Consider the following 24,228-nt stretch of genomic DNA (forward strand, 5'->3'; position numbering starts at 1 on the left):
CATTTGATTTTTTTTTTAAAGGTCACAAACATATGTCCCATATTCTTTAGTTGCCCTTGAGTGAAAAACCAAAGCTAGAGCATACAATTACCAATTTTAGTGAGCAATCTTGAAAACTGGGAGCTGATGACACAGATGCTTTGACAATAAAATCCCCTAAGTTAGTTACTACATTTTGTCACAGAGCTAAGAGTAAAAGACTGAAAAATACTTACACGACATTCATCTTGAAGATACTAAGATTCAAACATTGCACCAGCATGGGATAAAGCAATTTTTGTGGAGTACTTACAGTTTTTCAGTATTTTTAATCACAGAATCAAAGTGTGATTAAGCAAAACACTCTTTGAGACTCTAATAATGTTTAATTATTATTTAACCCTAATCCTGAACTTATTATGTATTTTTTGGCTCATTATAGAAAATTATATTAATCCATTGTATATTTTTATGGGACATTAAATTTAAAAAATACTTATAGGGAGCTCCTGGGTGGCTCAGGAGGTTAAGTGTCCAACTCTTGAGTTTGGCTCAGGTCATGATCTTAAGGTCATGGGATCAAACCCCACTGTCAGGTTCTGTGCTCAGAGGAGAGTCAGAGTTCCTTGTCCCTCTCCCTCTTCTCCTCCCTGTGCCTGCACACACGCACACTCTCTCTATTTCTAAATAAATACATAAAATCTTTAAAAACATAAAAATAAAATAAAAATCCTTGTAGTATTTAATACTGATCTTATTATAAATAACTGAAACAGTACAAAAAATTGTTCAGATCCTTTTGGAATTTTAAAAAACTTTTTCTTCCCTGTATCCATTTTGATATAAACCAAAAATGGTGTTTAGAACAGAAACTATTCATTTATTATTCTATCTTTTGTTTGTTTGTTTGTTTTTTTGAAGAGAGAGAACACATGTGTGTGACAGCGGGTGGGATGGTAGAGGCAGAGAGAGAGAGGGAGAAAGAGAATCTTGGGCAGCTCCACACCCAGTGCAGAGCTCAACATGGCACCTGATCTCGCAACCCTGAGATCATGACCTGAGCCAAAATCAAGAGTTGGACGCCTAACCAACTGAGCCATCCAGGCAGCCCAATAACAGAAACAATTTTTAAAAATATTGCAGAATCTCAAATTTTCTTTCAACAATCTCTGTTTAGAACATTTACTGAAAGAGCCTGCAACTTTTCCTTTCAAGTCAACAGTGAAAACTCTACTTAAATCTGACTGTTTGAGAAATATTTCTCTTTGTTTTTTTTCCCCATAGATATATCTCTCGAAGACTTTTTTTTCCTTAAAGATTTATTTATTTATTTGACAGAGAGAGAGATCACAAGCAGGCAGAGAGGCAGACAGAGAGAGAGGAAGGGAATCAGGCTCCCTGCTGAGCAGAGAGCCCAACTTGGGGCTCGATCCCAGGACCCTGGCATCACGACCCGAGCTGAAGACAGAGGCTTAACCCACTGAGCCACCCAGGCACCCCTTTTGAAGATTTTTTAATGAACATGAATTTTCATGCTCAAGTTCTAACTCTTCATTTATCTTTAGCACAGTTATCTCGTGCTATTAAAAGATATTTCTTCTGTATGTCAGCCATTTCTAAAAATAAAAAAGAAAGTTTGCTAGACCAAAGCTAATCTCCCATGAATTGAAAACAGTAACTTGTAAAATTCTAGGCTTACCTGCCCAAAGCTCACAGCCATCATGGGTATATTATAACTGCAATTATATGAAGTCATGGTGATAGAATATTGGTTGGTCATACTTGATCCATTAGTTTTGGTGTGATTCACCTGAAAGCTCTTTAAAAATATCCCTTTATTTGCTAATGCTGGAAGTCTTCTCTTTGGCATTTCTAAAGAACGAAGAATAAATGGGAAATAAAATTGCATGGGATTTGCTCAAATTACATCCATGTCATGGAATAAGCTGTGTAAAATAAAATTTTAGAAAGATCTTAAGGCAAGTAGTTGTTGGAGCTTGGTAAACTTTTATTTCTAGAATATAAAGCTCTAAAATCAGTCAACATATAAGCCTCATCAGATAAAAGAAAATATTTAAAAACCCTGCTATCCATGTAGCCTACTGTGGACCTGTTAGTTCGCCTCTGCTCTGGGTTCCCTGAAAGTGGCACTCACTGGGATGTGTGCTCTATGAGGACAGGACCAGGAGGATAGTCTTGTTCACAGCAATTTATTTAGTACCTAGCACAGTGCCTGCCACATGATAGGTGCTAAAGGCATGTTATTTAATGAATTACATTTATCTGGACACAAGTGAGCTATCTTATATATGGGCTCCACCAATCATCATGTAGGCCTGGTGAAAGCAGATTCAAAAGAAGGGACTCTAAAATAGTCACCTTTAGGGGCACCTAGGTGGCTCAGTGATTAAGTGTCTGCTTTCGGCTCAGGTCATGACCCCAGTGTCCTGGGATTGAGCCCCACATCGGGCTCCTTGTTCAGCAGGAAGCCTGCTTCTCCCTCTTCCACTCCCCCACTTGTATTCCCTCTCTTGCTGTCTCTCTCTCTGTGTCAAATAAATAAATAAAATTCTTATAAATAAATAAAAATAAAATAGTTACATTTAAGTTGTTACCAGTTGACTCATGGCCTTGCACTTGAAAATAGTTCCAAAGGAAAGGATTCCAAAATTCTTCTGAAAAATGGTAGTAGTCCTTTTTAAGGTGAATTAGGTTGACTTTTTTGAAAGGTCACAGTTTAATTTTAATTATTTTATTATCACAGCTCATATACGTGGGTCTAATGACATGACTAAAAAACAATGCTTAGACTACCAGAAATAAAGTTTTCATTTAAGTATTATTAATTATCACCATTAAGTTCCTGGAAATATTCGGCCAAATTTTACCAAACAGATGTCAGAGTCAATAGCTGACTTTTAGGAACAGATATCTTCAGAGTTAGTGTCTCAAAAATCAAACAAAGTAAAAAGAAGCTGTTTGTCTCATTTGTATATCTGTAAACAGAATCCAGGACTATTAAGACCAATTCTCGCTATCATGACAACGTTTAAATTGAGGGTACATTTATCCTTAGAATAAAAAATAACATGATTTAAATAATAACATTGAGAAAAAAGAATGAGTTATAAATATTTAGAGATCAATGTTTCTATTTAAATTAAAGAATATAAATAATTCCCATGGTGAGATTTTAATACAAGAGATTTAGAAGGCTTAACTAGATATGAAATGATACAACATACCATCCCACGCCGAGACGGTAGAAGTCTGTCCAACATATACTGCATCTACATAGAAGGACTGTGTTTCTGATGCTTTCTGTAAACCAATCCTCTGAAGAGAAAAATTTGTCCCAATGTATTTGGTTTGTATGAGGTCCAAAAGGTCTATGCAAGTATAGGTCCAGCTGAAATATTTTTGGTTAATTAGGTGGATAGGTCAGTTGTAATGTTTAACATAAACCAGTCCACTATAAAAAGCATTCAAATTTCAAGGAGTGAAAGTGTTTTTCCCCACAAGACCATCAAGCATACTTCATTAGTACAGAAAAGCAGCCATAACAAGGAACAGCAGACAGAAACTTAAATTTAATGTTTAAGATTTAATTTTGCATGCAAAATTTAACATTGCATTAAGTAAAAAATTTAATGTTGCATACAAGTACAGGTTTTCTTCTATTTGTAGCCTTGGCAGTAGCCATAGGGACATGAAATATTCTGTCGCAACAGGTAAGGAAACTAAGGAGTATGCACCTTGGTGTAGAACATGTAAGTAAAAACAAGACACAAGAATGAAGTAAACTATTTCAGTAAAATATGTGAGGGATAGAAGAGTAATTCAGGTCAGTACTAAGATGCAAAACTGGAACTTGTTATTACTTCTAAAAGAGCTCACTGCAGTTACACTGTCTATTGTTCTAAGTGACAAAAAAGAGCTACATGATTTATCATACAATGCCTCTTAAATGTGTAATTTAAACTCAGATTTTGCACTACATTTTAACTGCATTGGAATTCCATAAATTATAATTAAGCAATTCAGCTATGAGAGTTTGCCACAAAGAGATAAATATTGCCATGGAAATAACTAAATACAATTTAAAATAATCTTTATATCAACTACTACTGCACTTACTAACTGACTAGTTTGCTTGGGCACCTTCTATTCTAATTTCCTTCATGGTTTATAAACTCATGATAGGATCCACTCAGTGAATCCAAGCTTAGCTTAAACTGGTGTATCATTATTAGGAAATTATACATAAAACTGCAGTACATTAAAGTGCTCTTTAAATAAATATGAAAAAATGTACTTAGGGTCTCAGTAGAATTCTACTCTAATTATATAATTCTGCAGTTTAAAAAACTATTACATAGAAAATTTGGTTTACCAAACAGGACCTTATGCCAGACAAAAGGAGACTACAAATGGTATCAAAATAGATGGTATCAAAATACATCAAATACATATATTTGATACAGAAGTATCAAAACTTAAGTGAAGTGTATGTGCTATGGTGAGTGCTGTGAAATCTGTAAGCCTGATGATTGACAGAACTGTACCCCTGGGGCAAATAATACATTATATGTTAAAATAATAATAATAATAAAATAAATAAATCTTCTAATCAGAAGCCCACCTTCCAAAGAGGAGGTGACCTTAAGTGAACAGCACATGGCCTTTGTGGATAGATAATCATGTTTTCTCCTAAAAGAAAATCAGATGTGACTTTTCAGATTTTGAAATTTGATTTACAGTTACAAACATCACTGCTTTTGGAAGGTTATAGAATGATTCTTGGGAGGAAATGGCACCTCTAACACTAATATTGCCTGAAAATAATCTAATGCAAAAACATCTATCTGATCTAGGTGGTCTGACCTAAATAAAAGCAGATATAGATCAAATAATACCAACTGTAAACAGACATTTCTGAGATAATCAGGGAAATCAGGATACTGAGTTGACATTTAGTAATATTAAGAATTGTTTTACGGGGAATGTAATGATGCTAAAATAGTCCTCATTTTTTTTTTTTACAGTGCACACTCAACTCTAACATAAAATAATGGGCTATCTGAAGTTTGCTTCAACACAGTCCATTAGGGGAAGGGGAATATAAAAATCATAGTTGAAATAAAATTGGCCATTTGCTGGTTAAAAAAAAAAAAAAGCAGATCTAGAAATACCCAATAGGAGCAGGAGAGTTTACTTTGCCTTGACTGGCAACAGTTTTAACCAGTGAACCCTATTCCTTTAAAAATAGTGAAATTATTGCTTAAAGATCTCATAGCTTTTAGGGTAAAGGAAGCCCATCGGTTCTATCAAATGTAGTGCATCTTCAAATTACCTCACAGCAGATACATGATGAGTTAAAAGGAAAGACCTATTTAGCAATATGGCTAAGTGATGGTTTGACTAACAAGGAAGAACCAAGGTCTGTAAAACGTTACCAGATCCTATTATGGTGGAGGAGTGAAATGCATGCAGGTGGTGCTCATAAAAACTCAAATTGTGATCCTACTGTTCAATTTGGGTATGCAGGAAATGGTTAGAGCAATATGTACCTGGAAATACTTCTTAAAATAAAAAAAAAAATTATATGTGTGAATGTGTCCTCATTACTACTTTTACTATATGTGGAATTTTTGTGTCTTGTATGTGGAAATGCAAAAGTGGATGCTGTAAATTTCAGAAGATATAACCATTAATAAAAATCAAAGCATGGGCGCCTGGGTGGCTCAGTTGGTTAAGCGACTGCCTTAGGCTCAGGTCATGATCCTGGAGTTCAGGGATCAAGTCCCGCATCAGGCTCCCAGCTCCATGGGGAGTCTGCTTCTCCCTCTGACCTCTTCCCCTCTCATGCTCTCTCTCACTCTCTTTCAAATAAATAAATAAAATATTTTTTTAAAAATCACAACATAATTATTCAGAATTAAATTTTGCTTGCCAGTATGGAAATTACAATCATTGATTAGCTTTCTCTGGGCTTATTTAGTTTCTCCCCTTATAGTTTCTACTTGCATTTCTGTGTATCTAACTATTGAAAAACCAAGCATTAAAAAGCCTCTTTTCTGGGGCGCCTGTGTGGCTCAGTGGGTTAAGCTGCGGCCTTCGGCTCAGGTCATGATCCCAGGGTCCTGGAATCGAGTCCCGAATCGGGCTCTCTGCTCAGCGGGGAGCCTGCTTCCTCCTCTCTCTCTGCCTGCCTCTCTGCCTACTTGTAATCTCTCTCTGTCGAATAAATAAATAAAATCTTAAAAAAAAAAAGCCCCTTTTCTCCCTTAAGTTTAGAATATTCATTGAAATATTTTATTTTCTCCACTCACACTTGAAAAGCACCTTTTTTTGAGTGATCAAAGTCTAATGACAATATTGTAATAAGGAAGTCTCTTTCTACCTTCCTTCAGTAAGTAGGAACATTACTAAATTTAGTAATACATGGTTTAAATTATAAAATTTACCACTGTTTTGTCTTTTAAATAGTTATGGGTGATAATGCTAGACCCATTTTTATTTTCACAATCTATAGATTTATTTTTGGCACAAATATTTCTGTTAGGATGCTTATATAGAAGACAGGAAAATTTCAGTCAGATCTATGGTGCACATGATTTTTCAAAAAGTCAAAAAAAGACAAAAAGTGGGGTTGTTTACATTCAGTTTATATACAATAGTAGAACTTAAATTTAAGTATACGTATATATACACATATATAACTTAAGTTTTAAATTCACAGCATTAACTTACTTGTTTCCATTAGCAAAGTTATATGTAAATTGTATATCATTGCTTCTAGTAACCTTGCTTCTGTCTTTGTATTGGAATTTCAGAGCAATATAATTTGCCAGGAATCCTTTGTATGCCAAACATAACTACACAGAAAATTAAAAAAGAAGTCAATAATAATATCTTACCTTTAGGTTGTTTTATACCAATTCAAATTAATTCAACCTAATGCAATAAATAAATATTGAGAATTTTCTGTACAAAATGTTTCAAATTATTGAATTTGAATTTGAATTTATTGAATTAAAATTATTCAGAGAAAGAATAATTAATTTCAGCTGATTAGGTACAGAAGAATTGGGGAAGATTTTCTAGAAGAGGAAGTGGAGTTAAAGTGACCTTACAATTAATGATAAATTCTTTAATGTTTTCTTAGCTATGGTTTCCTTAAAAAATGGAAATAATCTACTCCCTATAGTCAGGGAGCAATGTAAAATTTAAATCCATCTCTAAGTGAACTCTGCAATGAATTTAAAAGCCCATCTCCCACCAAGAGAAGATAAACACTCAAGGAGATTAATTGGGGTATGAATGGTAGCTGAGCATTTAGAGGAGGAGATGAATGTCACTGTAAAATAGTAATTAAATACCAATTTCAATGGTCTACAACATCTTAAGCATACCAAATATATTTAGAACTTAGAACTAGGGAACATGCATCATGATCTGAGAATTTTAAAACAAGAAAAAGGGTAAACAAGACTATGATTGCTAGTCTTAAATACCTATCCTAAAACTACCCTCTCTGCTCATGCTTTTCCTTGATTGGATACCCAAGATCACTCCATGATAGCTATCCATTTTTGTTTCTTCTTAACAAACGGAAGAGTATTGAAGAGGTAATATATTTTTAATGGATTTTGTATTTAAGTTTGTGTGCAAATAATTTTCTCTTAAATTATAAGATAAAGCAGAACACATGTGGGTGATACTATATATTTTTTTAATTTCTTTTTTTGAGAAACACCAGAAGAGGAAATCACAAGCACCAGAATGTGAACCACAATACCTGTCCAAAGTGACATGATTTCACATGACAAGCACTTTTCCCTGTCTTAGAATTTCATGACATTTTATTACCAAAGTATTTTACAGATTAAATTAGCATATCATTTTGTTGGGTTTACCTGATTATAAGGAAATAATAAAATGTCTCCATATGGTAATCTGTTTGGTTTAACATCTGCTGAGTCAAAAAGAACAGCTGGGTTTTTTAGGGCATAACGACCACAGTACGCATCAGTTTCAGCTGTCTTCTTCCCTCTGTTAACATGTTCCTACAGAAACAAGAATATTTCGAATGAAAACATGCTTTATGGTCCTGCTTTATTCCTGCTCATCTCCACTTAAGTTATTCAAGTTCCAACTTGGATCCATTGTTTCCCACCTCACTTTAACTTGAAACATTCTCACTCTTCTTTGAAATTCTAAAGCTCTGATCTTCTATCACTCCTTTGGCTCCATAATCATATAATCCTTAGTACCTGTATTTGACTATTTCTTAAATCTTATCTTTCTCCTTATATCATGAACTCTTAAGGATATTTATTCATTCCTTCCACAAAAAAATACCTTCCACAAAAAAAAAACCTGACTGTGTGCCAGTTTTTTTTGTTTAATCTTCAAATTTCAAGGGAAGCATTTTATTATATAATGCCTTACTACAAATTGTACTCTCTGAAGTCAATGAGGAAACAGGATATACTCTGCAAGCAAAGAAAAAAAAATAAAATATCCTATATGTCTTACATCTGTCCATCTTGCTTACTTTCCCTTGATCAAGAAAATTCACATGCAGTGGAAATGCTGCTTTCACAAATGAATCACATTATGATGCAGGGAGATGCTAAAACAGACCTTATCAATAAATGTATAACAAAATTATTTTTGCAAATTGACAATAGGAATTAGTGTTAGTACAAAGAAAATCACAAAATTACAAGCATTTATATGAATTCTTATTGGGCCAGTTTCACAGTTCATTTAACATTCCATACCAGGTTAAAATCAGTCTCATAATCTCTAAAGTATTTCACATCAAATCCTTCTTCAAAATTTGCAATTTGCGGTAGACACTTGGCGGTAACCATTTCTTCCACGGCTTCCTGAAACTAAATTAACAGCATGCACTTTAGAGACTTATTTTTCGTGAAGGGTTACAACATTCATAATTCTACCACTAATTTCACTCATTAGTTATATTAGGACATTTGCATAATGTAATTCCCATACTTTAGCCATCATTATGAGACCATTTCCTAAATATTTTTAAGTTTATTTGTCATAATTTTAGTGTCCAATGTCTTTTTTAAGAGTTCTATCTTAGAATGACAATAGTTACATCCAGTTGGGTAATATTAGCTTACACAGTTGTTACATCAGGTAGACATGTTTGTTTAGCAGTTTTTTTTAAAGAAGGCAAAGGATTGCATTTACTGTGATGAGCACTGGGTGTTGTATGGGAGTGCTGAATCACTATATTGTACAGCTGAAATTAATATCAGACTGTATTTTAAGTAACTGGAATTTGAATTAAAAAATACTTTTAATGTAAAAAAAAAAAAAAGAAGGCAATGAGGCGAACCTAAATGAATTAGCACCCAATTAAACAACGTTCCAAATGAATAGTTTTCTCAATTAACTCAAAATTAACTGGAAAGAATAATGCATTCTGTTTTTCAAAAGAAGAAATTGATACTCTAAAATGTATTTATGCTTATTTAAAAAAAATAAATTATTTTGGATTCTTCAAGAATTGGTCCACATTCACAAGTTCTATAATTTCCACATCTACTTCTCTGGCAAAGCACAGATACAATGTTTAGAATTAAGGAGATAATATAAGATCTTTAATCATCAAACAAACATTAACTTAAACTCATAGTGCAGGTAGTTGTCAAAATCCAGTAATTCCCTAGGAACTATTCTTTCCACAGGAACAGCTGTTGACATAGTTCTAAGAACTCCCCTCTAACCCCTCTGTCTCTGTGATGTTTCCTCCCTTCTCTGTTCTCTATGTGTTGGCTCCAACCCACCATGCCAAGTAAAAGAGCATATTACCACTCCTTAAAGTGTGGGAGGTTTTTTTTTTTAATAGAAAGGTGATGTTTAAATAGCTTTCTACTACTGTTATGCTGAAAATAAATAAATTTAATTAAAAAAATAAATAGCTACTTGTGAAATTGTTAACAAAGAGCATACTTCAGCTTGTGACGACCATGGGGTCAGAGGCTTGGAAGTGACCCCATCCCAGTTCAGTGTGAATGTGTCCAGACTGGGTTTTCCTTTGATCTGTTCTGTAATATTTAGTGTGACATTGTCCCCTTCAAATGTTTCATAACCAAGCAGATCAAAATCTCCTGCAATGAAGTACCAAACAGAATTGGAAGGTGTTAATTAATAAAATACCAACATATCCATAATAGACATTCAAAGTAAACAAAATTAGTTTTATTTAGTTGTATTATCACCAAAAAAAGGATGAATGGGAAGACATGGATCCTGGAATTTGAGCAGATTTAACTGTAGCAGAAAGAGCAAAACAGCAAATAAAGTGCTATTCATTTTGGGTTCTGTTTCCATGGCTTCAAAGAAAGGATTATGAGATAAAGAGAAGGTGGTATTGGGACCATGAGGTAAAGATCAATGGGCAGGCAGTGGGATAGTCCAAAAATTCTTTTAGTTTTGTTCTAGCACCATTATTATAGAATAAAGGGCTAGGCTGGGGTATTGCTATTTTCTTTGAACACAAATACAGCACAAAACTGTATTCCAGGAAATAGCCCCATGTCTATGAGTCCTGTTTACACAATCTCACTCTGAGAGAAATAAGGGCTTGTCCTCAGATGTATCTCTGCTTCGGGAAGATGATTTGCTAGTGGAATCCCACTGACCTTCTCTGTTGGATAATATCCTAGAATTTGCCCAGTTACGATTTTAGTACTATATTTCTTAAAGTGCTGCTGAAGCCTTAAACTTTCTCTCTTAATTGTAGATATGTTTCTGGGAGAACAAGGATAATCATATCTTTACTTATGCAGTATTTCGACAACCTAACCCTTGGGAAATCTTTAGAACTTCAGTTCATGTTAAATAAAATTCTTTGCTCTCCACTCAACAATCAAATCAACAATTGTATAAAATGAAACATAAACAATGAAGTAACATTTTACTTTTATGAGTTAGATAATAATGATTTCCCAAAGAAAAGTAGAAAAAAAAATAAAGAAAGAATACATAGTCAGGGACCTACTTTTGAGCTAGATAGCCCAAATACTAAACTTGTTTGCTAAATTTGGCTTTAAGACTTGAAAATGCAAAACATTAACAGGAAGTTAATAGTTGTTATTTGGAAAGGAGAGAAGTCAAATAATTTTGGACAGTACTATATTAAACACAGGTCAAATGTTTTCTTTCAGTTTTGCATTTGTATGTTTGTTTTCTCACTGTAAGGACCCTTGGGGATTTTAATACTAAGGAGCTCCATCAGTCTTTAAGAAGAAGCTGGCATATGCAGCTTCCCATGTGGATGTGACCATAATCTTTTCATCAGGCAAGATCTGGCCAGACTAGTGTCTCTTGAGAAATACTGACTACTTAAACTTTATTTCCAGTATTCATATCTTCACTAACTTTTGCTAAATTACAGAAGGCTATTATGCAGATAAAGTATCTGTAGTATACATAGTATATTTCCCATGCACTGGAGATGTACAATACTTAAAATACAACTAAAATTTTAATTATAATACAAGAAATTAACTATTTGATTTTTATTTCTCCTAAAATTAATCAAGGCTCTGACTCCACTGCTTTTCTTCTGTCATTTTATGGAGTTTTGCCTTTTTTTTTTTTTAAGATTTTATTTATTTATTTGACAGACAGAGATCACAAGTAGACAGAGAGGCAAGCAGAGAAAGAGAGAGAGAGGGAAGCAGGCTCCCTGCCGAGCAGAGAGCCCGATGCGGGACTCGATCCCAGGTCCCTGAGATCATGACCTGAGCCGAAGGCAGGGCCTAACCCACTGAGCCACCCAGGTGCCCCGAGTTTTGCCTTTTTTGTGGAGTTGTACAGGATACAAATTTGTTTCTTAGAAAAAAACCTAACAGAAGTACAAAATGATATACATTCTTACCTCGAGTTGATATAAAAGTTACCATGTAAACATAGCTTTGGGCGTTTTGTGTTCTTACTACTTGAACTGTATCCGGTTTTATAGACCAGAGTTCATTTAAAGCTGATTGCAATAAGAAGTCAGAAGCATCACCAGGTAGCAAGACTTTGGATTAAAAAAAAAAAAAGTCAAATGATTAGAGGTTTTAATTAAAAAAAAAGTTAAAATCCTTTTGCACTGCCATAGCCAACACTGATATTTTATATTTAAAATTTTTAAGGTTCCCATAGTCTGTATCATATATTATCACTTAATGAAATTGTTTTGAAATAATTCAAGTTCAATAATAATGACTACTTAATTGGATTGTGATCTCTTTAAGGGAGGATCATGGGTTGTGAATTCCCATAGTGATTAAGTACTGTGTTTGGAAAACAGTAAGCACCTATTGATATTTACATATTGAAACAATTAACAGAAATAGCAAAAATTATACTTTTTGGTTTATTATTATATAATACAGAGATACAATGTCTTTGTTAACAGATAAATTACTGTCTCATAGCTTTATCCCTTAACTTGAGAAACTGAAAGAAATGTTTAATTCTCTGTAATGGTGAATTTAATTCTTATTAGCTTACACCTGTGAGTCAGAAGATATATAAATTCCGTATGTGCACTTAGATATACATTCATGAAGATCCTTATAAAAGAAAATGATATCATATACCAGGAAGTTGTTTTTACTGATGCCATTTTTTTAAATCCCAGTCTAAAGGTTTTTCTTCACAATATATTTTTAGCTTCTTTGTCTAGCATACTATTAAAATAATATTTTCCAGACAGTAGAACTTGACTAGAGCCAATTTTTATACTTTCATTTATAAATGAAGAGAAAGGAAATCTCCTTTGTTATATACAGCTTACCGGTTTTTTCCATGTTATAGATTAATCTATACTGATAGCGTGAACATGAATTCTCTTCCACACATGGACTGGTCACTGTGATCTTTTGAACTTCATTGGTTGCACTAGATGTTTCCCAGTTTTCCAGTGTTATAACCTATTTTCCAAGTTAAAAAACATATCTTTACTGCATAGAAAAATATATTGTAAAAGCACGAGAATCAACTACTCAATGCCTCTGGATTGCTCTATTTTACTGTAAATGATAAAATATTTTACAGTTCACTCTTAATCCAATAACAGCCTCTTGAATTTTAATACAGATTCTCCAACCCACAAAGTCAATAATCTTCCATGACTGCCTTGTCCCCAAATAGTATATTTCTGAGTAAAATTAATAAGCAAATAGAACTTCTATTTTTGAACATTTACTCCACGAAGCACACCTATCATCACGGCAAACCTGTACTTCCTGGACCATTGTCGACTGGGATCTGATAACTTGTTCTTCATTCACTGCGTCTTCTGTCTGTTGCTCCGTATAGACATTTTTATACTGGTACAGGCCAACATCAATGAAGGCACTCAGTCTATACTCTTGCAGCAAGATTTCAAGGTAATATCTGGAAAGTATGAAATTGTCTCCAATGAATAACATTTCAACACTATATAAAACACCAGCTTACTAAATGATTTATATTGTAGTATTCCTGATTTTATTTTATTTTACTTTTTATAGTATCTCTGATTTTAAATATTAAAGTTTCATAGTGGTTTGTTAAAATAAAATGAATTATGTAGGATATCTACATGAAAGATACAGAATTGTCCGCATTCATGACTAACTCATTCAGTTTTGTCAGTAAATATTTATTGAAAAAGATACTACTCCTTATCCTCAAGGAGCTTAAAACAAAATTATATTTACATTGTAAAGCAAACTTCCTGGCATAAAACATAGAAGACATGTGGAGTGTAAATACTTTCCTATGTGCAAGAAAATGACAGGCAGACTTAGATGTATCACGTATTTTTATCAGAGTGGTTAAATGTGTCAGGGATGGAAGTTTCTCTCCAGTTCCTTCAATAGTGGCTCCACTTATAACTTGGGAAATAAAACATAATTTCAGGAAACTGTTATTGGTTACATTGATTCTGGTCCTCCAACAAGCTCGATCATCCAACTGCCTATCAAGGATAAGGCCTTCCTTGACCAGCTGATACAGGCGATGAAAAGCTATTAGTTACCTACGTAACTCTCTATCAATGTCTCCACTGTTCCCATCTTTGGAGAGGTCAGCTGGGAGTTCCTCTAAATTGCCTAGCATCATTCAACAGATAACCTTGTATGTGAAGATAAGTATTCACAATTCATGATCGACTCTGAATGAGGGCCATGTACCACCTCTCATCCTTCTAGGATCATAGAACTGATATTGAAGGATTACATCAGGCTCTTTGCTGCCCTGAGGACCTGTTGGCCAGCTCCGCCAGATCAATGCAGGCAACACTAAGAAGCAGACCTCAAAGAACTATTAAATTCTGTATCCTTATTAGCAGCTTACAATATTCATTAGGTACTTTCTATGTACGAGACACTAAACTGAGCACTTGGCAGACATTATTATATTTAACCTTCACAAAAGACTATAAAATATATATTATCATTCTCTTTGTTCATATGAATAACAGACACTAAGAGAGTTGTAAAGATTGAAAGGCTATTTAAAAGTTAGTAACTGAGGTATGATTCAAAGTAGAACAGGGTGACCGAAAGATATGTACCTAGAAATGGGGCTTTATTATCTGAGTGGGATGAACCTGGCAAATGAGCTCCCTTTGGAAAGGTCCCAGGGACCACTGTGCAATAAGCCAGCTAGAGTGGCTTATCCACAGCCGTCATTATAAGTGTTGGTGTATAAACTGCAAGCTACCTCACGGAAGGACAGATATCAGACAGCAGATGTATTACGAGTCACATTCATGTGATTCTGTGCTCCTGCCAAGCAGGTAAACGGAATGCATTTTCCAAGGGGAGGGCAAAGCCTGAAGGTACATTAACACTCAATTGCAGTAGGGATTAATTAGGTACTCCACTTACCCTTGCTGACCTAGTGATCCTGGTTAAAAAAACAAAGTTTAAGTTTTAAGTATATAAAGAATTGATAGTAGGAGGAAGAAGAGAAAGGGAATGAGATGCTTTCCTCATGTCATTAGTACTAAGATTTCAGTGAGAACACGGAGTGTGATTTCTTTCAGGGAACTTTGATCCCAACCCTCAAGCTGGATTGACAGAAAGGTCCTAGTAGGAAACTAAGAACAGGATTAAGTAAATTTCACAAAATTATAATTTCTGCAATAGGGATAATTTAGATAGTAAATCTCCCAGGTTGGTTGGAGGTCAATATTTTTGGAATATAGAAATCATATTTAATAAAATTATAAATAATGATGAATTATATATTAAGCCAATAAACTAATATCACTTCCACCAATAAAGCCAACTGAAAATATTTTCAGATATAAACTTACAGTTTTTAAATACCACATAATAGTTTAATGAAAAAAAATCTTACTCTTTTCCTTTCTGAAGATGAATGTCATCTGATCTTTGTGTAGGACTGGAAAAATAACCATTGGCATTGGAAGAATGATATGCAATCCTCACCTTATCCCAAAAAGAAAGACAGGGAGAGAGGGAGAGAGAAAGAGAGAGAGAGAGAGAGGAGAGAATTTATTATTAAATCTTTTCAGCTTTATTTTTCACTTATTATTTGTCAATCCTAGAACTTCTATAAATAGAAAACTATGAAACTACCATATTTTTCTTCTAAGATCTATTAGCCATGGTGAAATGAAGTTTTTAAAAATTATCAAAGCCCACTTCATACCTTCCAACCTTATTTAACATCAGCACCACTATACCATGAATACACACAAGCTATGGTTTTTCACAATTAGAACTGCAATAGAAAATAGAAAGATGTATACCATTGTTATTGTTAAATGAAATACCCTTTTGCTCTGTGGAGAGTTTTTAGGGATTTAATCCAAATGAAGTCACTAAAAGTGGATCTGAAAGACGCTACAGATCACTAAATGGGTCTGCATGCTAGAATGAGAAAACTCTGGGCTTCACATCAGAAATGATTATACCATCCTTGGAGGAAACATGCTGAAAAGCTATAGTAAAATTATAATTCATATATTACAGGCAGCAACTTAAACTTGTTCCTCCCATTTGGGAGGCGATCTTGCCATATACGCTAAGTCATAAAATATATTTTTGATTTGATAACTGACTTCACATTTGCAAAACTCTCCCAAAGAAATAATTAAAATGCAGAACAATTTAATGAACACAAATGTTCGAGTAAAATTTGTGGTCATAAAAAGTCAGAAGTAAGCTAAAAACTTATCAGTATGCGTAATGTTATTCAGGTTTAGTAATAATAATAAATAAATAATTAAACTATTCAGTCATCAAAAATCATATTGTGAAAATCATTTAATAAAATATGGAAAAACTAATATGTGACCAAAATGACTATGAAATTGGATGAATGACGTTATTTATATAAAAAACAAAAAAGACACAAAAAGAAATGATGGACTTCAATCTCATAACCACATAGTAGTGAAAGAGATCTAGTAGAAGAGTGAACTGTTTACTCTTCTCCAAATTTCTTACATATGATTAAAACTCTTCCATAATTAAAGTAGTCTTTAGGGGCGCCTGGGTGGCTCAGTGGGTTAAAGCCTCTGCCTTCGGCTCTGGTCATGATCCTGGGGTCCTGGGATAGAGACCCATGTTGGGCTCTCTGCTCAGCAGAGAGCCTGCTTTCTCCTCTCTCTCTCTCAGCTTGCCTCTCTGCCTACTTGTGATCTCTGTCAAATAAATAAAATCTTTTAAAAAAATAAAATAATCTTTTTTTTTTTTTTTGCTTTTAAATTTTTTATTTTTTTATAAACATATATTTTTATCCCCAGGGGTACAGGTCTGTGAATCACCAGGTTTACACACTTCACAGCACTCACCAAATCACATACCCTCCCCAATGTCCATAATCCCACCCCCTTCTCCCAAACCCCCTCCCCCCAGCAACCCTCAGTTTGTTTTGTGAGATTAAGAGTCACTTATGGCACTATTGGGTATTTACCCTAAAGATAAAATAATCTTTAAAGGAAATATATGTATTTTTTCCTTCCTAGAGAAGACGTAGATACAGGAAAGCTTTTTTTTTTTTAGGCCATGGTTTTCTATGGTGACTTTAGAGTTCATATTACACATGTTACAATAGCCAAGAACCCAACCATGTGAAAATATATCTTAAAAGTGAGCTACATATAAAGGTTGTCCTATTGTTTTTATAGTATTAAATAATTATCTGTAGCTTCCGTACCTTATCTTTTGGATGTCCAGTTTGGCTGAAATAAATGGCATAACGGTCATCGCCTTTGATGTAGAATCTGTAGACGTCAGAGTCTGGAGCCACCAAAAATCCACTGAAGCGTGCAACAAATGTGTCTTGCTCCGTGGGCCAAAGGTAGGAAGCCGAATCTACCCAACTGGCCCCCATGTACCCCGGGGTTTCTTCGTTGTACTCAAGTATCTCTTCAAGACGCGCTGGCCGACTATTGTTCCATACCTCAAGCTTTAGACCTCTCCCACCTGAATATAACAAAAAAAAGAATACTTTCATCAGAATGTTGATGTGGTTTCTCAATGGCCTTCTACTTGGGTAGTGGTTATAGATATTCTATGCTATTCACGTGTTTGGAGCATGCTTGTAAACAAAACAATGACTCATACCCTACATGTACCTGCACCTCTAGCATAGAAAGCTGTTAAGAGAGCATACAATTTATTATTATTTCATAGATTTGCATCTCAGTTTCTACATTTATAAGAAAATGGGAGTAATATTATTATTTGCATGGTTGCAATGGGGATTAGATACTACTAAGTGCTTTACTTAAAATAATATGTTAACTCTTACCTCTGATATGACTGACATTGCTTTATAGAGTTAAATCTCAAAACCTTATGATTCAGGCCATTTGATTTCAAAACCTTTGCCTGATTACTCTCTCTAACAAAAGTAACCCAGTTAGGGCGCCTGGGTGGCTCAGTGGGTTAAGCCGCTGCCTTCGGCTCAGGTCAAGATCTCAGGGTCCTGGGATCAAGTCCCGCATGGGGCTCTCTGCTCGGCGGGGAGCCTGCTTCCTCCCCTCTGTCTCTCTCTGCCTGCCTCTCCAACTACTTGTGATTTCTCTCTGTCAAATAAATAAATAAAATCTTTTAAAAAAAAAAAAGTAACCCAATTAATGGTTTGCAACTAATCCAAGAATGGACAGTGTTGGCTTTAAGATTTTTGTCCGTATTTGTTCTTCTTTTTAACATTACTTCTGTTCTATGATTCCATCTCCTTCTTGGAGAGAATCAGAACATTCCCATTAAAGTGAACCTACATAAACTCTGATTTAAGTTTTTTCCTAATCATAAGGAAGCCATCTCACTTTTTTTTTCTTCCCTAAACTACAGCAATCAGACTCATGTCTTCTTCCAGCAGCTGGTCTGGGGGAGCTGGATCTAGATGATGGTTCCTCTTCAGGTGAGTCTCTTTGGAGGAAAGCTTGAACACCTCAAACTTTGGCAGCAGCAATGTTCTCTGATAAATACAACTTTCATTGAAGTCACCAATTGTGATTTTCAAAATAGTCTCTTAAACTGGGCATTGTTTCCCTAATGTCGTTCAAAACAAGGAATTTTTTTTTTAAGATTTTATTTATTTATTTGTCAGAGATAGGGGGAGAGAGCGAGTGAGCACAGGCAGACAGAGAGGCAGGCAGAGGGAGAAGCAGGTGCCCTGCCAAGCAAGGAGCCCGATGCGGGACTCCATCCCAGGACGCTGGGATCATGACCTGAGCTGAAGGCAGCTGCTTAACCAACTGAGCCACCCAGGCGTCCCCAAAACAAGGAAATTTAAGAGGTTGATAAACATAATTTATGTGGCTTCAAATCCCAACCAGTAGTGTAACCATAAACCAATTTCATTGTGTGAACAAGATATGAGATACATACCCTCAAACCCATGCACAGCCTCTCAGTGAGTGGTATCACTACAGATGTCAAGCACTTACCATAGGCCACGGGCGATGGGCCATGGGCCAAAATCTGGAAAGAATTTTGATTTCCATTTCTCTCATCCCCTGTTATCACCCTTAAAATATTCTAAACAAGTAAGGATTTAACCTCTGACATTTGTGTTTTAAGCACAAAAAGGCATTTATAAAATGTCCCTGTAGCCTGCACCATCATTCAGTAATCTCATTTAACCTGAAATAAAGTTCCCATCAAACTCATTCAACAGAGGAAAGCTGTTTCCAGGAGGGTATTTCGGGAATTCAGGCTGAGTTTATTTCCATGCTGCAGCTTTGAGGCAGCTATTTTAATACAAACACTCCCTGATCCAGAAAGTGTAAGGAGAAAAACCAGGAAGAAATGTATTATAATTCTCACTACAAATTCTAAAAAGTTCAAGTATTTTTTATTACTAATTGTTATGGGCTAAATACTTGTATCCCCTCCAAAACTCAGATGTTGAAGCCTAATGCTCAATGCGATGTTATTAGCAGGTAGGGCCCTTGGGAGGTGCTTAGGTCACGAGAGTGGAGTCCTCATGAATGAGGGTTTATAAAAGAGGCCCCACAAAGCTCTGTAGCCCCAAGAAGGTGCCTATCTATGAGGAAGCAGGTCCTCACCAAACACCTAATCTGCTGGTATCACGATCTGGGACTCCCCAGGCTCCAGAACTGTAAGATCTATATGTGTTTGTTGTTTATAAGCTACCCAGTCTGTGGTGTTCTGTTTCAGCAGCCCCAAAGGACTGAAAGACTAATGGGGTGTATCTTCTTATGTAAATTTAGAAATGGCCATTCTCTCTTCTGGTAACTTACCTGGATAGACAGTTCTGAGAACCTCAGGCTTAGGCGGTGTCTTGCAGCATATGCTATTTTCTGTGACATTCAAAATATCACAGTCTTGACCTAGAGAGAAGCAAGGTACAGAGGTATTACTACAGAGCTCCAGAATGCAAATCACAATCAGCTTATCTGGAAGTACTTTCTGATGAAAACCAAGTTGCACAAGCAAGAAGCAAAGCCAGGGTTTCTTCGTTTCCTTTATGTGTTCTGCATAAAAGCTTATCCTTGTTAATTGCCATACTTTTACATGGCAACGTTTTCCTGGCAACACATCACAAGTCTGAGTTACGAAATTTCGTGATTTCTGAGAAACAAAATAAAAAACTTCATAAAACTATGTCACTGTAAAAGATTTCACTTCTGAGTTCAGAGTAAAGTCTTACATTCTGTTCCCTACAGAAAAGTTGCTGAAATAAGTCCATGATATTCAAAATTTTGCAAAAGCAGATGATCCCAGCCCTCTTAGGTAAAATAAATAAAAAGTAAGATGGTGGTTTAATCCAAGGTCTTCAAATGAAAACAACAGAGATAATGAAACCAAAACAGTAAGGGTCTAAACAAGAATGATGACACTTATATAAAAACACAATTAGAACAGAGTGAAGAGTCTAGGTTTTAGACTTCCATATATCTCTCACCGTCAATGCCTTAAGTATTTACTGAAATGGGAATCAGAGCCCACAAATGAAAAGTGAGGCAAAGGGTAGCAAATGGAGGAAGGTATCTTTGCCAAGTTTTGTTTGGTGGCTCGGAAAACTTACTTCAACATTACCTGTTACGATTTTGTATGTTTTGTGAATGCAAGATAATTGAGGTAGAAAACAATGCATTTAAACAGTAAATTAAACCAACTTAGCCTATTTTGTTTGGAGCAAAGAAAGATCCATAGACAAATCATTATTTTTAAGAAATTAACTGAGGATTCCTCAATACCCCCAAAATGAATAATTTAATTAAAAATGGGCAAATGAGGGTTGCCTGGATGGCTCAGTGGGTTAAGCCTCTGCCTTCAGCTCAGGTCATGATCTCGGTGTCCTGGGATCGAGCCCCGCATTGGGCTCTCTCCTAAACAGGGAGCTTGCTTCCCCCTCTCTCTCTGCCTGCCTCTCTGCCTACTTGTGATCTCTCTCTCTCAAATAAATAAAATCTTTTTTTAAAAATGGGCAAATGAGTGGATATTTTTCCAAAGAAGACATGCAGATGGCCAACAGACATGTGAAAAGATGTTCAATATCACTGATCATCTATAAACACAAGTCAAAACTACAATGAGATATCACCTCACACCAGTCAGAATGGCTAAAATCTATTACACAAGAAAAAAGTGTTTTAAGGGATGTGCAGAAGGGGCACGTTCTTACACTGTTGGTAGGAATGCAAACTGGTACATCCAATGTGGAAGACAATATGTACGTTCCTCAAAAAGTTGAAAATAGAATTGGTCTATTATCCAGCAATTACACTATTAGGTATTTAACCAAAAAATACAAAAATACTAATTTAAAGGAATACATGCACCCCAATTAGCTGCATTATCAACAATAGCCAAATTGTGGAAAGAGCCCAAGTGTCCATCAACTGATGAATGGATAAAGAAGATCCAGTATAGGGACACCTGGGTGGCTCAGTTGGTTAAGTGGCTGTCTTTGGCTCAGGTCATGATCCCATCGTCCTGGGATCAAGTCCCACGTCGGGCTCCTTGCTCAGCAGGGAGCCTGCTTCTCCCTCTGCCTCTGCCTGCCTCTCTGTCTACCTGTGCTCACTCTCTCTGACAAATAAATAAATAAAATCTTAAAAAAAAAAAAAGAAGATCCAGTATATATAAAAGCCACAAAAAAGAATGAAATCTTGCCATTTGTGATGACATGGATGGAGAGAGAAAGTACTAAGCTATGCAAAGTAAGTCAGTCAAAGAAAGAAAAATACCATATGATTTCACTCATATGTGGAATTTAAGAAACAAATGAACAAAAAGAGGGATAAATGTGAGGCAAACCAAGAAACAGATTCTTACGTATAGAAAACAACTGACAGTTACCAGAGAGGAGGTGGGCGGACGTGTTAAGTAAGTGATGAGGATTAAAGAGTGCACTTGTTGTGATGAGCACTGGGTGTGTAAGGAAGTGCTGAATCGTATCATACACCTGCAGCTAATATTACACTGTATGTTTAAATAAAAACTTGGAAGAAAAAAATAAAATACACCCAGTTTACTATATGTAATTACTCCAATAAATTAGTTAGAATTTAAAATTAATGAAAAAACCTTGAAAAAAGTAATGAAAATTTAATAAAGAAATTACTGAGGATTCAAAATCTTGAACCTTGTCACATTTGATAGCAATGAAAGACACAAAAGTAACATGTTGTATTTGCATATCAACTATCACAAAATCATAAAATACAACATATAAAGAGATTTTATGCCCATATTTTAATATTTGAAACATTTATATTTAAAATTTCAGAAAACATATATGATATTTAAAAATCTTATTGCTTAGGTTTTAATATTTATGTAGGTGACCAGCAAGGATCCACAGGGATAGGAAAGATATTGTATAAATGTTACACTTGAGGGCACCTGGGTGGCTCAGTCGGTTAAGCTGCTGCCTTTGGCTCAGGTCATGATCCCAGGGTCCTGGGATTGAGTCCCACATCGGACTCTCTGCTCAGCAGGGAGTCCGCTTCCCCCTCTCTCTCTGCCTGCCTCTCTGCCTACTTGTGATCTGTCTGTCAAATAAATAAATAGAATCTTAAAAAAAAAAATGTTACACTTGATCTTAGCCAAAAGGCAGAAAAGAGATATATATTGTATAAATATTAGATGAAATTACTTTATATTAATTTCTTCTCTAGAAATCACATTTTTTCAGACTCATGGGTAGATTCCTTAAAATTATAAAGTACCTAAGCAGAAGGTTATATCAGAAAAAATATGTGTCCAGTTGCCTGGTCAACACGGAGTCCTTTGCTCAAGGTAGAGAAGGTCATTATGACTGAGTGGGAAGATTCCCACTATTATATTCATCCTCCATTCCTTTTTGAGCTGCACAACTCCCTACTTTGAAAAGATCTAGATACATAACCAGAGAACCAGAGAACCAAGCCCTATTCAATTTGTAAAAACAGAACACCTCAATTAATGCTCTTTTTAAAGCCAATATCATTGGTAATTCCTGATGATGTCCAGACAAGTCACAAAAAATGAAAAGGGGATGAGAAGAGTGTCCCCAAATACTTTAAATTTTTTCCTAACTAACCAACCCATTGAGAATTAACAACAGTTCAAAAAGGGCATTTAAAAGTTTGTTATAGGGGATAAAAATATATGTTTATAAAAAATAAAAAATTAATAAAAAAAATAATAAATAAAAGTTTGTTATATAAAGGGCATGTGTGTCTCAACATGTGGTGAGGAATTTGTGGAAGGTAGCCAAGTTGTTATCAGACAATGCTTTTTGATCATGACCTCAGAGCCCAAGTTGTGGTCATGTCAGACCCTCACTGGAAGGTCCCAGTGGGAAAAGTATCATTCTCTGGAACCAAATGCCCACATGAAAATACACAGTCTTAAATTTAAGACATTAAATGAAAAAAGACTATTATTCTTTTTACAAATTATTAAATAAAAGCCAGGATTTGTTCTTATAATGTAACATATTAAAAGTCATATAAAATACCTCCAATGAGAACTCTGACAGGGAAATCTGTCTGATCAAAGAACCGTCCACTTATCGTTAGCACAGTGCCACCTCGAATGCTTCCTCGTGAAGGGGAAATCATAGTGACCTCTGCAGAGGGGGAGGAGAAGCACATTAAATAAAATGCCATGAATATTACACATCAACCCAAATCCCTAATTTTTATGAATTTTCCAAAGTACCTAGTTTTAACACATAGCACAGCATAGATAGTGGATTGACCAAATGAATAAATTGGGTGTTTCAATTTTGTCTCTGATGCAATCCTGCAAAGAGGACAGTTGACATGGCTTTTACAAAGCCTTACAGCTCAGGGGAACCAGGTTTTAGTGGTGACTGGTACTAAAGAGACACTGGTAATGGGGGACACAGCAATTAAGGAAAATCTGGGCTGAGGATAGATGTTTGATTCCAAAGGAAAACACAGGAAAGCAGGAGAGCCAGCCTCTTCTCCTCTTCTCCCGGTGCTCTTAAAGAACAAATCTTTCTTCTCTTTCTGGGCCAACATTTTATACTTTCCTCATATAGTAATACATTAACTATGACTGGAAGCCTATGTAAAAGTTTTAGATATATTAGTAAAATAGCCCGGGGCATGATATATGGTAGATTCTTATTAAAATTTATTCTTATTACTTCCATCTATCAAAGGCCTATGTATTTTTACACACGGCTTTTACATTGAATAGGAAAAGCCAGGATATATCCTATTTGATTGATTCCAAGACACTTCTTTTCACATTTGAA

General features: G+C 35.2%; 1 protein-coding gene across 2 annotated transcripts in view; it reads right to left on the minus strand.

The window, feature by feature from the left end:
* PKHD1L1 (PKHD1 like 1) overlaps positions 1–24,228 on the minus strand; it is a 128,555-nt gene that overhangs the window by 80,657 nt on the left and 23,670 nt on the right. For both annotated transcript variants that reach the window (XM_082720013.1, XM_082720014.1), the window contains exons 11-23: positions 23,461–23,571; positions 19,751–19,840; positions 17,194–17,462; positions 15,367–15,458; positions 13,254–13,413; positions 12,812–12,947; positions 11,906–12,049; positions 9,973–10,130; positions 8,769–8,882; positions 7,899–8,048; positions 6,733–6,857; positions 3,225–3,388; positions 1,679–1,851 (exon numbers count right to left, since the gene is read on the minus strand). In XM_082720013.1, the coding sequence (XP_082576139.1) occupies positions 1,679–1,851; positions 3,225–3,388; positions 6,733–6,857; positions 7,899–8,048; positions 8,769–8,882; positions 9,973–10,130; positions 11,906–12,049; positions 12,812–12,947; positions 13,254–13,413; positions 15,367–15,458; positions 17,194–17,462; positions 19,751–19,840; positions 23,461–23,571 (1,886 nt within the window). The remainder of the gene's footprint in view (positions 1–1,678; positions 1,852–3,224; positions 3,389–6,732; positions 6,858–7,898; positions 8,049–8,768; positions 8,883–9,972; positions 10,131–11,905; positions 12,050–12,811; positions 12,948–13,253; positions 13,414–15,366; positions 15,459–17,193; positions 17,463–19,750; positions 19,841–23,460; positions 23,572–24,228) is intronic.

Source organism: Mustela nivalis (genome assembly GCF_964662115.1).
Source record: "Mustela nivalis genome assembly, chromosome: 2".
NCBI lineage: Eukaryota > Metazoa > Chordata > Mammalia > Carnivora > Mustelidae > Mustela > Mustela nivalis.